The sequence below is a fragment of the Simochromis diagramma genome, unplaced genomic scaffold, assembly GCF_900408965.1.
Source record: "Simochromis diagramma unplaced genomic scaffold, fSimDia1.1 OVJJ01000596.1, whole genome shotgun sequence".
Classification (NCBI taxonomy): domain Eukaryota; kingdom Metazoa; phylum Chordata; class Actinopteri; order Cichliformes; family Cichlidae; genus Simochromis; species Simochromis diagramma.
In genome coordinates this window covers 13,008,915-13,026,348 of record NW_024387245.1, presented here as the reverse complement: position 1 = coordinate 13,026,348, position 17,434 = coordinate 13,008,915, and the positions used below count along the sequence as shown (strand labels likewise).

The following is a 17,434-nucleotide window of genomic DNA, read 5'->3' as shown; positions in this document are numbered from 1 at the left end:
AAACAGTCATAAAACAAGGAGTTGCTGACACTGAGGTCGTCGAACCTTTTCTAAAAAAGAATTTGGGCTGGAACTTTGTGCCAAAATCTACTGTCATTACTCATACCTGCAGTAGTACTTAGTACTTATGCCTCTGTAGTTATTCTGACATGTTTGGCAGCTTTTTAAAAATGCCACAAATACTGCCTGAGCCCATGACCTCACACCAATGAGATTTGAAGATACCTGCTCTAAATGGTTTATATCTCACATTAATGAGGAGAACTGATTTGCCCTCTGAGGTGGCCTTAAAACTGTAGATTCAGAGCTGCGTCCTCACTCTTATTATGCTTTGATAGATGCCCAATTCTCTCCTTCAAAATCTGGCTTACATATGAAAGCAGAGGTGGCCATATTTCCCACCAGTTGGGTTTACATGGGGTCAGCCAGCAGAGCGTCAGCCAGTATTACAGAAGGTCTTGAACATATCACGTCTCTTACTTGGACTGAAGCTGTTATTGATACCCTCACCTAAAAGGGGGTTTAGAGCTGTCAATCACGTGAGAATGGGACGTGAAACACATCAACAACTGAACCCTAAATCCTCAGTTTCACCGCTAGAGGGCGAGCTGGGGCTGTTTAAGAAGTGAATATGCTATGGCAAAAGCACGTTTGAGACGTACAGGCAGGCCTGCTGTCCGCCAAATAATACTCTATTATTAGAGCAGCAAGGGCGTATAGTTTTGAGACCTAATGGATCATGCCTTCACTGTTTACTACACCCACCACTTATATTGTTTATTATGAGTGTGGATTGCCCCCCCCCCTTTTTTTTAAATAGCCTAGATAAAATGAGATTGTTATTATTATTATTAATAATAATAATATTTATTCTTGAGTAAGAAAAATAGATGTCAGCAATCAGACGAGGCACTGAACAGCATGTTTATTTTTATCGTTTCCACCCCCGCCAAAACAAAACAGAAAACAACAATAACAAAAAAAGAAAAATCGAAGTATTTTAGGTTTTACTTGCTTCCTACCGGGTGTCTTGGATACTTGAGTAACAGGAACTTCTCCCTCCTCATTGGCTAACCTGGTCGTGACGCAACAGCCCATCCATCCTGAGCGGTGGAGAAGCGGCGGCGTGGGGACCGCTGTGTCTGTGGGGGACTTCAATGCCGGAGCGGTTTCATATTACCCTAGTGTTTATTAATAGTTATGAATAAGAGGTTTTAACCGGAGATATCTGACAACATAGATGAAAACATTAGCTTTCATAATACGCCTTTGACGGCTCTAGTGCGTCGAATAGTCTCGTCCGTAATAATAAAAAAAAGTGCATGTTTTTGGACCAAACCGCATCCACATGAAGCACCTGCACGGATGGAGATCACCTTTAACTGACGGCTGTTTTCAAGTAGGTGCTGCTTTGAATGCGTTTTGCGCTCCTGCTATGCTGCCTTTCATTAAGTGCTTCAGCTCATATCTTGTTCTCGTATTTGGTCACTTCACATTTTCTTGTGTGTGGGTTTGCTATTTCTAGAAGCTGGCTACCTGTGTGCCCTGCCTCTTGTTGTCTAACGTGTCCCACTTAAGCCACTTTGAATATTTCTTTGCCATTGTGTAGATGCACACAAACACCTGGCCGCAAGGTAAGATGCAGGTCAGACATCATCTCTGATTCTCGAGATCCTCGTGAAACTTTCCCTTCACATTAACTGGAGACCACGATGAGCAGTCACTGATGTTGTCTAGTTACAGGGCATCATCGCTCTTAACAAGCACAAGCACTGTCTGGGCCTCTTTGCTTTCATGTAACCACAACATCCATCCTTCAGGTTGATGCTAACTAGACCTGACAGATATTTCCAGAGAAGCAGCTCAGTTAATCAGAACCATGTCCATGCGCTCCAGTACGCAGAGGGCCGGTTTGATTGGCTTAGATATTTGAGGTGCAAGGTAGGAGGACTACCGGCAAAGATGAGGAGTTGTATCCACTTTGCAGTGATGTTGTTGCAGACAAGTAGTCTGAGGTTCTGGCCTACATTCCTGTTATATTATAATACTGAAAATAAGGTGACTCAAGGGAAACTAAACTAAAGGACTGATATTCGTGTAAGGTTCCAAAATGTTGACCAAATAACTTAAACCGATTTGTTTATTACGAGTATGGATAATACTTTAAATAATAAACATGACTATAGTTACATTTTATGAGCAAATCCCTTCATAATATAAGGTAGACAAGGGTTAGAAGTCAGAAGCAGCATGTGCTGAGGTTTGGGATACTGACACTTGATGTATAGATGTGACTCGTGATAATTCAGCGGTTCAGTGGGATTCTGAGACCTTCCACCATACATACCTGGACTGAAATTCATAAATGCCTTTATTTTCAGTATAGCTGTTGATACTAATGTCAAATTTAGCTATAATATCTTACATGTTCCAAGACCATCAGGGAATGATGGCCCATGAACAAGGCTGTTATGCAGTTGTGAAGTGGAAAAGCTTTCATTTCTAAATTAATCATGTCCTCGTATTTAAGGAGCCAAAAATGATCTGCAACAAATGAAATGAAGAAATAAAGACAAACACAGAAAAACATATTCAGGTTCATAACTTGTTGGACAAACATTGTTGAAATTTGCCTCTGTACACCACCACAGTTGGTTTCAAATCAGACAGTCAATATGTGACTGAAGCGCAGACTTTAAGCTTTAATTCAAGGGGTTTACTTTTTTAATACACAGTCCTCATCTCCAGAGGCTCAAAATTAATTGGACAAACTAACATCATTTTAAAAAAAATAAGCATTATTTTTAAAAGTTTGAAAATCCTCTGCAGTCAGCGACTGCCTGAAGTCCCCACAAAAACACTGTTTCCTCCCACGAGATGCTCTGCCAGGCTTTTACAGCAGCCACCTTCAGCTGCTGCTTGTCTGTGGATCTCTCTGCCCTCACTTTTGTATTTAATAACTGAAAAGCTGAGATCAGGTTACAGACTTGGCCATTGAAGAATATCTCGTTTCTTTGCCTTGACAAATTCTTGGGTTGCTTTTGGAGCATGTTTTGGGTTTTTATCCATGTGCACAATCAAACTCTGTCTTATCAGTTTTGCAGCATTTAGTTGAATCTGAGCAGAGAGTGTAGCCCTACGCACGTCACAATTCATGCTCCTGCTTCTATCAGCAGTCACATTATCAATAAACACCATTGACCCAGTTCCACTGGGAGCCATATATGTCCATGCAATAACATTGACTCCATAAAAATTAGACAGGTGATGTGGTACGTTTCAGATAATGAGCTGTTTCACTTCTTCTCCAGACTTTTCTCTTACTATTATCATTCTGCTGAAAAATTCATCTTGGTCTGTCCAAAATGTTTTTTCCAAACCTGGCACTTTCAGATGTTTTCTGGCCGTCTAATCTGGCCTGCTAGTTCTTGAGTGTAGCCAGTGGTTTGTGCCTTGTTGTGAACTCTGTATTTACATTCATGCAGGCATTTCTTGATTGCACACTTGGACCAATTCCTTAAGTTGTTGCTGTCTCTCAAAGCTTCAATTGCATGATTTTTACACCCCCCCCCCCCCCTTACTGTCCCTGACACCTCTTTTTGTCAACATGAGGTGAAATATATAAAATATGAGTACAGAATTTCAATCAACTTTATTTGTCATGATATAACAAGGGAGCAGGCCTCACCTGGCCATTAAACTGTCAGTCAATTGAAACGGTCAATCTTGAAAACCAGGTTTATTACAAAGAGTTGAAGTGTGACATGCACTAAAAAATGTAATATAATCATTCAAAAATATGTACCAGAAACAGGATTTTGTGTCATATGATGTGATTATATGTTATGTGCAATAACCCATGTAAGCACGAAAATACACAGAATGTACTTTAATCAAAGATAACTCGTCTATATGATGGTGATAACTGTATGCCTTTTACTTTATGGCCAGGCGTGACATGCATATTTTAATAATATATATTTTATATTACCTGAATTATGATAATTGTAAACTGTGTAATGTTGTTTTATGAGCGCTGCTGTCCTGCAACTGTTATTTCAGTCCCCTAAGTGAATTTTTGCCATAATATAAAAAATTAGCTGTCAAAAAAATTAGCAAAACTCCTACAAGAAACAAAAAAGTGTACAATTGTTATTTTAGTATGTATGTGTTGAATTACATTACAGTTACATTACAGTGTTTAAAAAAAAAGCGTCTGCGAAATCCAAATCTGCGTAATCTGTCCCAATGGATGGTTTTGGAAAATGTAAAAATTGTAACGAACTCATTAATAGAGCAGGGCGATATGACCAAAAGTATTTATCACGATATACTTTTGAAAATTTGCGATAACGATATAACTGACGATATAAGTGACACTAGACAAAATGCTTTACAACTCCACAACTTTGATGGTTTTTTTGCACTAATAATCATTCACTTAAACAAGCAGCTGTTTTTTTTGTTTTTTTTTATCTGCATTAAAGTTATATAAAAATGTAACAGTACAAATGCAAATTCCTTGGTGACAGTTTAACCAAAAGGCATTTCCAGTGGAAACTGGCCGACATATCCTCAGCATAACCATGTATAATATCCACGAAACTTAAAAAGAGGTTATACACACACAATATGGTAATATTATGTTGAAGCACAGTACGTATCACTCCGCGAGGCTCCGCCTACGATAGCCGTAATGCTCCGACAATCCATCAAGCGGTGCGGCTTCGTAGCTTAGCGAAGTCGTACTGAAACATTTGACAGATTTTTGAGCGCCGTGCACATAAAATCGTTTCCAGGTCAGTAAACACAACCAGAGTTCATACATAAGGCACACGGGATTATAAGGGGCTCTGTCGACTTTCAGAAAAATCTAAGGATTGATTTTAAGTGTGCCGTATTTTCCAAACAACACGGTAATAACGACGGCCCGCTAGCATGCGCTACCAAAAATAGTGCTTTGTTGTGTATCTGACGGACGAAAGCTAAACCAGTTCCACACCAGTGAAGCTGCAGCATTTTTACAAACCAGTTCAGGTTCATCCGTTTCATTCAACGATCCGCTTTCGCTCTTCTCATTCTGCGTCGCAGCCATGTGTATGTAAACAAAGGCACTGCACATGCGCGTTTTACCCATATTCTATCGCGATATGTCATTTTCCTATCGTTGCCCAACATTACACCGGTATTACCGTGAACGGGATGATATGGCCCAGCCCTACTCATTAATCGCTTACATTTTTCAGTAATATGAACTCCTGTTCCTCTTGTGGTGATGATAGGATTATACAGGAGTGAAAATGGTTGGAAAATTGAAAGTATTTCTGGATGTAGACAAGATGCTTGACTATAAAACATTAATGTGCAGTTACTAAATATCCACATGTGGAGAATTTATCCCTTCTTACTGAGATTCCACTGTGTGTTCGTGTGTGTGTGTGTGTGTGTGTTCACCTATCTCTGGTTGTTAATCAGGTTTTGTTAATAGATCACACACTAAATGACACAAATATTTTAAGAAGATTTCGCTGAGGGACGTCTTTCACCGTTCTTATCGTTCTTATGGTGTCAGCTATTTCAAAATTTTGACTGTGGTAAATTGAGTTTGACACCTCTGATATATAAAGCCTGAATCTGAGCCAGAATCATAAAAATGGTATTTTAAATATATTTTTCTGTGAACCTGTGCAATCAAATTTCAAATAAAGAAAATAAGAGATCTAAAAAAACCCTTAATAGTTAATCAGTAACACATTACACATTTAAATTTGAAACAATCATATCTGTAAGTTCTTGACTCTTGAAAGTTTTCACTGCGCGCGTTATATGAGTCAGGATAGGAATATAAACTGCAGGCTTTATGGGTCAGTGAAGGCCTATAACTGCAAGACGGTAATCACAGCCACTCATCCATCAACATAATCTCCATTACTGACTGAGCTAATGTGGGTGAGGAAAATCAGACACTTGTTTTGTTTTCAGGAAGCTACTTCACTTGTTCCTAAACCTCTATTCTACTTTGTTCTTTATTTTTCCAATTTCAGTCTGGTTTAAAGTCATAAAACAACACTACAACAACACACTTTTCTTCTGTGACTGAACATCATTAGCGCTCACCACTGGATGAATATTTTATATGTAGTTTGCACTTGTTTTGTATTTATGTTTTTTTCTTGTCCTCATTATTTTATTCCATGAAGGGGAGATGTTTTTATTTTAAACGAGTGTGTGCAAAGTCAGCAGCACTACACGTGAACATGATGGAACACTTTCAATTAACTAAAGTGATGTGAAAGTGTATTTACTCTTAGGAGTGCCAGCGGAGCAACTCTGCAGTGCAGCTGCCCTAGTTACAGAGCAGCCAGATGACTGTGAGCGACTGTGGTTGGCCCAGGCTGAGAGAGGAGGAGTTTGTTATGGTTGACTGAATTATGGAGTGTAGGCTGCTAGAAGCAGACTTGGATGGCAGGACCGGTGGGGTAAAATGAGGGAGAAGACTGTGACAGCAGTAGCTTGCAGATGTGTTTTAGGTTTTTATCTTCTTCTTTTTTTAACTCCAGATTTGAAAATGCATTTTTTTAAATCTAACAATAAAATGTTTAAGTAGGCCCCTGAGCTGCATATACAGTTGGAAAATCCACTTGATAAACTGTACACTCTCGCTTTTCTCTTTAATCTGTTCATGTCATAAAACATTGAGCTGCAGTAATCACTGAGGTAAGAAAACAGAAAAATGAGAAGCACGTATGCAGTAATAGACAAATCCTCATGCAAATGGCAACAGCAAATATATTTTTTAAAAAGATGTAATTGTGCTTTGCACAAAACTCTAAACGTTTTCAGTTATAATTAATGCTTGTCAGTGTTAGCTGATGGCTGTACATAGAGACTGAGCATTCCATCAATGTAGTGTACTTAATACTGATTTTATCTTCACTTGTACAAGCTTCCTGTTGTATAATTCTGAATGAATTTCTGCAGAATCCCCAAAATTTAATCTATTCTGTGTTACTCTTCCAGGATTAAATTATAGGAACATGGAGACAGCTTTCGTTGTCCAGCCCTATCCAGAAGTATGATTGGAGCATCCAGTCTCTCTGGGGACACCTTGATAGCCTGCCACTTCCCTGTGGTGCAGCTTTCCACTTGGCAGCTTCCTGTCCAGGCGCTGTGCAGCTCTGCCAAGAGGCCCGGCCGGCTGTGCTCAGCAGGCCTGACTCGGGCCGTGTCCCTCCCAGAGCAAGAGTCGATAAACTGTGAGCATGCCTTCACCGGTGACCGGAGACATTTTTCCAGCAGCTACAGCAGCCTCAACGAGGACCGGACGGAAGAGGAGGGAGGCAGCGACGGAAGCTGGAAGTACGAATCCACCTCGTCGCCCGAAGAGACGAGTTCCCACCAGAAGAAGGAAAGCTCCGTGCCTAGAAGCAATGTCCGGTCGCGCAACTCCTTCCTTCCCTGTACAGAGCTAAATGAGGACGAAGAGGATGAAGACAGCGACGGAGATAATCTGCACAAATATCACGAGGACTCTTCGTTTGTGCTGCATGGAAATTCCAATTGGCCGCTAAGTAATGTCGCCACAAATTACCCAATATACCCAATGCCCCACGGGAACCTGGACAGTGAATGGGGCAATGAGGGAACTATGCTGGTTAGTGAGAGTGATCAGGAGTGGCTCTCTAACCAGTCCAACCAGATGGACTCACTGCCACCTGAATCCCAGTGCTGTCACATGAGCAGATCTGGCATCACGATGTTGGCTTGTTTGGAGAAGGACTCAGACAGACTGGAGGATAACATGTCCTGCTGCCTCCACGGCCAACACAAATGTTCCCCAGAGCTTCTTTCCAACAACCACACAGAGTATGTCAGTGACTCTTCCTGTAACAGTTCTGACGGCGTCTTGGTTAACTTCTGCACTATGTACAACAGGAGCAACAATCCTGCCACACCTCATGATCTCAGCAGTCCTGCAGCTCACCCCTCTGGGTCATCAGAGGGATGTGTATTCCTCAACCTCCAACCTGTCCCCCAAAGTCAGAATGAAGAAGTCAAACTTGATAGCATGACTGTTTACTCTCCTCCGAAAGAGGAGGTTGACATGCTGCTCTCTGCTTCCCGCCTGTCCCCTCGGGGCCTTGACTCTAACTGCAATCTGTACTCACTAGAGGTGCTACCCGCGGGTCTCTCCTCTCTAGAGGTATCAGACCTGACTGCCTGTCTTCAAAGCCAGGCCACACTGGCCATGGGGACCAACCAGAAGTACTACAAGCTTGTGACTTGTGACCTCTCTTCCCAGTCACCCAGCCCGGCCTGGTCCAGTGTCACCTGGCTGCCCCGAAGGTCACAGCAGAGGCAGCCCCTTCCTTCTCAGTTTTGATCAGAAGAAAGAAGGACAGCAGAATGAAATTGAGAAGGTAAAAAAAAAACTTTATAGTGTTTGAATGATTAAAAAAAAGATTTAGAAGTAGTGTTTTTAGATCTATAATTTTAATGTGATTTGCAAATAGAAGAAATGGAAAATGACTCAATTAAATTATGTACTAATGTTTTATATATCAGTTACACAGCTTTGATAAGAGTAATGAACTTTGCTGCTGCACACAATGTTCCCTTTTGACAATCTGACCACCTTTTGGGAACAGCATTTATAAACTTGATAGATTATTGTCATTGAAACTAAGCAGTTTTTCCTTGCTTTTTCTCTTCCCATCAGGAGAAAGAGGACCAGCAAAAGGAGACGGGTGTTCAGTTTGACTGTTCTCATTTTCAGATCCAAGATTACCAGGTTGCAACCACCTCCACTGACAAAGCCCTCTGCAGAAAGAAACAGGCAGATAGCATCCAGAACCTCTCCCACACGCCTTGCTCGCTGTGCCCCAGCCAGTGTGGCCCACATAGCAGTAAATGCCAAGACGCAAGAGTGGCAACCACACAGCCATCTGTGATGCAGGACCAGGAGCACAACTATCCTTGTGATACTGAGAAGGGTAAGGATGTGGCTAATAGAAAAATCCAGTTCTTTTGCTTTGTGTCTGTGATTTTGAGTGAAAAATCTTTATCTTACATGTCCTTCTCAGGACCAAGTCCAGATGTGGTGCGCTACAGTAAAGCCCAGAGGCCAACCTCGCTGCCCATCCAGCCCTTTGTTCTGGTTCCTGCAGGAAAGCCGCAGCCGCCGTCCCAGCCCCTTGGCTGCCTGCTAGAGCAGTATCTAAATAAAAAGAGCAGTAAGACTGCTAACATGCAGCCGGCCTTCAGTTTCAAAGGAAAAAGCAGCCAAAGTTTTTCAGATTTTCACCCATCACCGACAGACAACCACTGCTCCATCTTCCTAGAGGCTCCTTCTAGCTCTGATACCTGCTCCACCTGCACACCGAGCCCAGAGTGCTTCATCCGCACGCGTTCATGGAATCAGTTGGGTGAAAGCCAAGACTGCACCGGTCCATGCACGTCAAACAGCAGCCTGGATTCACATCATACTAGTTGTCCCACAGAGGCCCAAGAGCAAGACAAAGCAGGCCCACATTCAGGCCAAACTCAGGCTAACACTTTGCTTAGTCTTGTCTCGGCTCCGAATCGATCCAGTCTCGTTAGGATTCCCACCTACCAGGACTTGATCAGTCTCACCTTTGAGCAAAGCCAAGTGCGCGCCGAGCCTAAAAGTGCTAATCATTCCCTTAACTACACCACCTATCATTCAATATTGTCACAAAACCCACCCACTTTAACCATCACCACTGACACCCACCACCCAAACTCGCAGGTGTCTGTTTCTCCTCCCAAAACCTCACTGCCACAGGAAAAGCTCCCACAGTGTGGAGCGGCACCTGCAGCTGACTCAGGCTTTTTTCACTCTAGTTTCACAGCTGCCCTCTCCTCAGTGGCTCCTCTCTCCTCTCTGAGTTCTCTCCTCTCCTTGGCCGCTTCAGGGCTGCAAATCCAGGACTCTGCTGGACACAGTTTGAAGCCAAATCAGAGTCATCACAGTGAGTCTCTGATCCTGAGCGACAGGCCGCCCACAGAGTTCAACCTCTCACCCGATACGTCTTATGAGTCCATGTCTATCAGCCATCTTCAGAGGAGAAGTGAGCCTCAGTTGACTGCTGATAAATGATGTGAAATACTGTCAATATATTATAATTGAAATGTAGTAAAAAGTGACTGGATTGTCTAGCCGGTGATGAGTTGTTAAGAGCAGCAATAAAGACTCACAGTGCTGCAGCAGTGCTTTGAATACCCTGAAGGGGCTTCCTCTCAAACATGACCTATTTTTAACTCTCCCAGCACAGGATTGGCTGAGCCGTCCTCTCTGTAGCCTATGTGTGCGCGACTGCGGGACAAAAGAGAGAAGGATGCAGTAGAAACAGTGTTAATGATTTATATCGCAATCACTTTGTTTTAGTGCTATCATATAAGTCGCTTGGTGTAAATATAGTTATATAAATGTAAACCATTTCCAATAAGGTAAAGATTAGTAATAGAGGAGGCATTTGCACAACTGCAAAAAGTCTATGTGGTGCAGCACTGCAGGCAGCATCAACATGCATAAAGAATTTACTGTGACATTTGCAGAGGCTAGCCAGTATGAGAGATGAAGAAGAGAGACAGGGTGAAGCAAGTCATTGAAGACCGCTGCTGAAATGGAAAAAACGACTCTTTCATCTTTGGTTCCCTTCGACATTTGCATTCCTGAAATATGATAATGAACCCCGAAACCCTGCTCTCCTATAACTGTGTATTGACCCAGTTAGTGAAAACTTTCTTGAAACACACGCTGATAGTCTAGTGCAGTGGTTCTTAACCTTGTTGGAGGTACTGAACCCCACCAGTTTCATATGTGCATTCACTGAACCCCTCTTTAGTGAAAAATAAAATATGATTTTTTTTTCAAATTCAAGACATAGATATGTTTTTTATTGGTGCACAAAATGAGCCGTGCATGTCACGGTGGAGGCTCTGCCGAACCCCTGAGACCAACTCACCGAACCCCTAGGGTTCGATTGAACCCAGGTTAAGAACCACTGGTCTAGTGTCATGATTTTAAACTGATAGTACTAGGAAAGTCCCAAAACAAGCTGACTTATACCAAAACCTACCTAGAACTATCCATCTCCAGAGTTTTAATTCATCATTAAAAGAAGATATGGCTTTTTGGAAAATAATCTACATAGAGAGACAGCAATGCAGCAAATCAGTCGCACTAGGGGGAAACAGTTGGCCAGTATAAAATCTGAAATTGAGGACTGAAATAAAAAAAAAACTCCAGCCATCCATTTTTCTTTTCCTTATCCAATTCAGGATTGTGGAGGGGTTGGAGCCTGTTCCAGCTAAGAGGCAGAGGTCACCCTGGACAGGTTGCCAGTCTCTCCAGGCCAGTCCCAGTCTTACAGGGCTAAAGTGGAGCTGTGTCTAGCAGTTAGAAAGCTTAAGCTTCCTGAATTAGTTTTTGAATTTCATTTAATACATTTTGAACACTGTCAGAATCCTTAACTTACAGAAATACGCTCACTGGCCACCTTATTAGTTACAGCTTGTCAGTACAAGGTTTGATCGCTTTTGCCATCAGACTGCCTTTAATTCTTCGTCTCATCGATTCGACAAGGTGCTGGAAAAATTCCTCTGAGATTTTGATCAATATTGCTATGATAGCACATGCATTTACTGCAGAATTGTTGGCTGCACATCCATGATGTGAATCTCCAGTTCTACCACATGCCAAACATCTATTGGACTGAGATCAGGTGACTGTGGAGGCCATTTGAGTACTTACTGTCATGTTCAAGAAACCAGTTTGAGATGATTTAGGCTTTGTGACATGATGGCGTCATGGTCAGCAACAGCATGTGCCAAGAAAATACCTCCCATACATTGCACAACCAGCAACAGCCTGAATTGTTGATACAAGGCAGGCCAAAGTTTTGGCCAAATACCTTCTGAATGTCGCAGCAGACCAGGCAACATTTTTCCAATTTTCTGTTGTCCAATTTTGGTGAATTCGTGTGAATTGTAGGCTCCCTTTCCTGTTAGAAACGGCTATTAAAGTTGCTATTTAAGTTACTGACATTATCCATTTCCACATGTCTGAATACATTGTTCCTGCCATGGAACTGGCTGATTGGATGGCAGTCAAAAAGTTGCACCAAAGTGTCCAGTGAGTGTATATCAGCCTAAAACTGACAGTTTCTGGGTGTTACTCATTGGTTGGTCATGCATCACACCACACATAAGCTTTAACTAGCAATGAAATCAACAGAGACACCTTAACACCACACCAGTTCATGCTCTTGAACAAGTATAAAGTATAAAGTTGTCAGATTTTGTATCTGAATAAAATTCATCCTGTCCAACTTGCTTGTTTGGTGTCTCCAGGGTTGCTGAGGTCTGTGAGCAGGGCGGTGGATCTGATTATGGCTCATTTTGGCAGCAGCAGAGATCCTGAAGAAAAGGTATTTTGCTGACCTTAGCATTGTTATTGACATATCACAATATAAATGTGCCAGCAGGTATATTGTGTAAGCAAAAAATATAATGTATAACATTTCCTCTGGCTCAGATGCGCCTGGGGAACAGTTCTTACAGTCCTACAATCGCTGGTCTGGTCCTGGAACACTTGTGTCCAACGATCCAGGATATTCTAGAGGACGGTCTTAGGGATCACAAACTGGATTTTATAATCGGACAACGCCGCAATCATGCCTGGAGTGTGGTCGAAACCTCTACTAGGATTGGTAGGCTAAAGGGTCTCATCAGTTTGCCCAAGCAGGATTCTGTGGTCTTTGATATCGTTTTATAATCTCTGTTTAACACAGGTCCATCCACCAGAGTTCTTCACAGTCTTGTTTCCAAAATCAGACGCTGTCCCCAGCTCACCAGCCACTGCATGAAACTGAGAGCCTTCATCATGGGCCTGCTTAAGTAAATACCTTTGATGTTACTAATGAGGCAAATAAAGATGTGCGAAGAACATAACCTTTGATGTTCTCTTGGTTGTTTCTTTTCTTACAGCTTGAGAGCTTTGGAGTTCTGGCTCAGTCATCTTCAGAGTCAAAAAGGTGAGGCGACAGGCAATTTATAGTTCTTTATTTCTGCCTCCAGGGAGCCATAACTCAGCTTGTGCACCACTTTCGCTGACACTCAGTGAGCTTAACAACTAAATGGATTGCAACGACTCTTGAAATAACATAATCTCCCACCTGTATCCTGCTTTTTTTTACTCCTCAATACTTTCAGTCTGTTGGCTGTCTTCTTTGGATTTAGCACCAATTAGGGAATGCTATCAGTCTAACAACCTAAAGTCAGGTTAACCAGCTAAACAGCTGTAAGCTTATCAAAAACTTGTCAGTAGTTATCTATAGTACAGGAGCTGGAAATCTTAGCTCCTGTCGCTTTAAGGCTGTCTCCCTAGAAGTTCAATTTTTCTGACTGGTTGTCCCTCGTCAGGAATGTCGGGTCAGTAGAAAAAATGTTGGAGAATTTGTGTTTGGAGTCTTTCTGAAGCATACCAGGACTAGATTTATCTTATTAATTGAACATTTATCCATGAAAAATATGAGCATCCAACTTTAAACAAGGTAAGACATAATACAGCTTTTTAAATGCTCTAGTCCAAAGTACCCATGATAAAAACTGAACCCAAGCTATCAAAATATTATTGCTTATGTGTGGATCTGTGTGTGATCACTTCCTTTACTTTCTTCATAGATGTTGTGACAACCTACTACCATTCTTGGGGGTTCCTGTCTATGTCCTTGGGTCGCTGTCATCCTTTGTTTCAGGAGCTGCTTCTTCTCCTGCAGCCACTCTCTGTGTTGCCCTTTGACCTCAACTTGCTTCTGGAGCCCCGACTGTTACGCCACAGACAGCTGTGGTCAGAGGAGCAGGCTCTCTCCCCACCTCAACCGTGCTCAGCGCTTTTAGCAACCAGCTGGCCAAGACTGCAAGGCGGCAAAAAGGAAGGCATCAGCTACTACAGTCAGATTTCACACCAGATTGATTTGCACCGCCAAGAGTCTCTCAGCTCTCACAGTTCAAGCTGCAACAAGCAACAGTGTGGTTGTATGCAGACCAGCAGGAGTCCAGTGTTAGCTCCTATTCCAGAGTGGTGCCCTAAGGAGCCTGACGTTGTGGATGGAATGGAGGACTGTAGCCAAAATCATACAGATACTTGGTTTCAAATAAGTATGGACAACAAGAAAGAAGAAACAAAGGTGGAAAAAGACTGTGGCATCTCAAATCCACCTACTACTGAACAGGCACAAAGTCCTTGTTGGGGTGGGCTTCGCTGGGCTAAACTGTTTGGAGCAACTGGTACTTCATCCACACTGGGAGCAATTTCTCAGAGTCACACAGGAGCACAAACCACAAAGTAAGAACCAGTGAGCGAATGAGCGAGTAATCCTGAGTAGTTGTTGTTGTAGTTGTTGTCTTTGTGAGGATGCTATCCAGACAGTGTGTTACTCTACTCATGAGCATTATCTCTTTATCATTTGTTTTGAAGCCACAGGCGACCATCACAGTGGCTACGTTTGGACCGATCACAGCTTGGACTCTTGGCTCAATCCATCAGGTCCATGAAGCTAGGAGGAGCTCAAACAGACAAGGACTGCTGAAAACTAAACCCTCCATGGGGGAGAGCCAGACTGCGGATTATTTACTGTAAGAACAAAAGTCTTAACTGGATGAAAGTGCAGCGCTTAGCCATGCTGCAGAACTGAGAAGAAAGCACAAAAACGCAAGATTAACAGCATTTCGCTCTTACTCAGCAAGCTTTGCATTACACCAAATGTTGTGAATCAAAGCAATGTTTTTGTGTTCTTGCTGAGTACCTGTTAAATATCAGCTTATCACCATGTTGTGCTTTTAAAACAAATTAGCGCTATGGACAGGGGAGGGTGTAGCATCACAAAGTGTAGCACAACAGCAAAAAAAGACTAGTTTAAGTGGCAGATCTTCACATCAGACTAATAATGTGTCAATGTATAAATTAATTGTCTATGTATGCAGAAACGTGTTACATATAGTATTCATGAAATTATAAATGTCAGGAAAAGACCTAGTGATACTGATATAATAGCTCTCTAACTAGTCACTCAAATTGGATTAGATATGCACTCACTTCATAAGCTAGACCTGTTCAACTGCTTGTTGATGCACATCTAATCAGTTAGTCACATGGTAGCAATCCAATGCATTTAGGCAAGTATACAAGGTCAAGATGACCTGCTGAAGTTCAAACTGAGCATGAAAATAGTTGCTAAATGGGCTAGGCTGGGTAATTTAGGAACCGGTTTACAGTTTCTAAAATACAGAGAATGGTCAAAAAAAGGCCAGGTGAGCATGGCCATACTACTTTGAGCTGATAGGAAAGTAACGGTGACTCAAATAAGCATTCGTCACAATCAAGGTTTGCAGAAGAGCATGAACGCACAGCACATCAAACCTGGGACCTTGACACTCCTGTCCGCAAAATTGGAAAACGAGATCTGAAAAACACTGCCTTGTCTAATGAGTGTCGATTTCTGTAGGGTCAGAACTTGGCGTAAATAACATGAAAGCATGGATTCATGCTGTCTTGAATCAACAGTTCAGGTTGTTGTTGTTGTGATGGTGTGGGGGATATTTTCTTAGCACGCTTTGGGCTCAGGAGTAACCGAGCATCATTTAAACACCACAGCCCACCTGAGTGTTGTTGCTGATGACGCCCATCCCTTTATGACCTCGTTATGATTCAAATCATGGATGTGCAGCTGAAAAATCTGCATCCGTAGTCATGTTGATATGAACTAAAATTTCCAAGCAATGTTTACAGCAACTTGTTGAATCTATGCCATAAAGAATAAAGGCTGTTCTGAAGTCCAGGTTCAACCCAGTGTAGCAAGGTGTACCTAACTGCGTACTGAATGGTTTAGATTCGGTTTGAGCATGTGCAGCGACAAACCTTCTAAGAGCCAGTTAGTGTGTTTGCAACCTGCAGATGGTTGCTCAGTAGGTTGCTTAGTCTGAGGTTTCAAAAAGGGAGTACAGCAACTGGTTCTTTTTTTTTCTGTGGAGTTTTGTCATTTGCGCCATAAGTTGTCAGATATGACTTGATAAATATGATCAGGCTAACAAAAATACAAATGTATTTAAAAAAAGATGGGAAGCCATATAAAATCTTAAAAAACCCCAATAATAAACAAACAAACAAACAAGCAAAAAACAGGAATAAAATTACCTGCAAACAATTTAGCCCATCATTTACCAAAAAATAGAAAAAGACAGCATCAAATATTGAAAATGGTAAGTAATTGGTTTTAAGCAAATTTTTTAATTTGATGCCAGTAACACTTTTCAGAAAATAGGGGACGAAACAAAACAAAAATAAGCACTTTGTGAACCATCTTTGCAGTCTAACGTGATTAAATGATAAAAAAGAGCATCATAGAGGCGCTGTCTGTCCGAAGTAAAGATGGTACTGGTGATCTTTGGGCCCTTGAGGGGCAGCATTCGCTTTCGAGAACATCTCGACCGTCATTTTCTCGGAAGATTAAACTGATATCAGGACGTCAGCACCTGTTCCAGCATCATGGCTGTAGTAGAGACTGGGAGGTTTCTGTGTAAATACAACATATGACACAGGGTGCCCCCAGCAGTTGAACAGCTGAAAAGCAAACAAAAAACAAAAAAACCAAACAGCTCTGTTCCCAAATTCTTAAAAATGCTGTTAAAAGAAGATATAATGCAACAGAGTGTAGCAAATCCCTGTGTCATCTTTAAAAAAAACGTAAAAAGTGTCGCTGGCGTTCAATCAAAATCCTCTGCAGCATTGCAACGTTTAATATGCTGGCTTTGTACCTAATACCAAATTTAAATGATGAGCATGTTATTGGATTCTTTTATAAACAAGAGAAGTGTGTTTAAGCCAAAATCGTTTCCAGGAAATTGTTTGATGAGCAAGACAGATGAGCAAGGGCCACTGCCCCGATCTGATTTGTGGACTAACCGTGATTAGGTGATTATGTTTCTCCTGCAAGACGATGTCATTCATACAATGTGAATCTGTTGTAGACAGATGTTCAAAACTTCCCGTTTCTCACATTACTTTCCGTCATTGTCATTTTATTGATGAAAAAAAGAAAAAAAAAAAAGAAATAGATGCTTATCAGTGCCAGATACGCCACACACACACTCACACACACCAGCCTCCTGTAGTAGATTGTCAGTGATGGTTTTATTCCCAGTAACTTGCCTTTCTTCTCCATATTCACAGCATGGATTTATTGTAAATGCATGTTGAGTCAGCAAAAGTACAGAAGGTCGTCCTGTCTTCATTGGATCTCTCAACTTCCTTTTGCTGCTTTTCTCCCCTTTGACGTTTTTACAGGTGCAGATTTTGTTCTGGACATTTTCTGGCATGGAACTTTTAAATGTGTAGAGGTGTTTGGTTAAT

The 17,434-nt window shown here is 41.8% G+C and overlaps 1 protein-coding gene across 4 annotated transcripts; it reads left to right on the top strand.

The window, feature by feature from the left end:
• The first annotated feature begins 947 nt into the window (after positions 1–947).
• On the top strand, positions 948–17,109 carry LOC120714457 (iporin). 4 transcript variants are annotated; one of them, XM_040000681.1, is made up of 11 exons: positions 948–1,399; positions 1,526–1,634; positions 7,021–8,420; positions 8,720–8,993; positions 9,084–10,091; positions 12,376–12,452; positions 12,560–12,734; positions 12,816–12,921; positions 13,012–13,058; positions 13,708–14,371; positions 14,504–17,109. In XM_040000681.1, the coding sequence occupies exons 4-11, from the start codon at positions 8,951–8,953 to the stop codon at positions 14,613–14,615; spliced, it is 2,232 nt and encodes a 743-aa protein (XP_039856615.1). In that variant the 5' UTR covers positions 948–1,399; positions 1,526–1,634; positions 7,021–8,420; positions 8,720–8,950; the 3' UTR covers positions 14,616–17,109. The 4 variants fall into 4 exon arrangements, with proteins under 4 accessions (XP_039856615.1, XP_039856616.1, XP_039856613.1 ...); XM_040000682.1 differs by lacking the exon at positions 1,526–1,634 and having other exon boundaries at positions 9,084–9,992; XM_040000679.1 differs by lacking the exon at positions 1,526–1,634.
• The last annotated feature ends 325 nt before the right edge of the window (positions 17,110–17,434 follow it).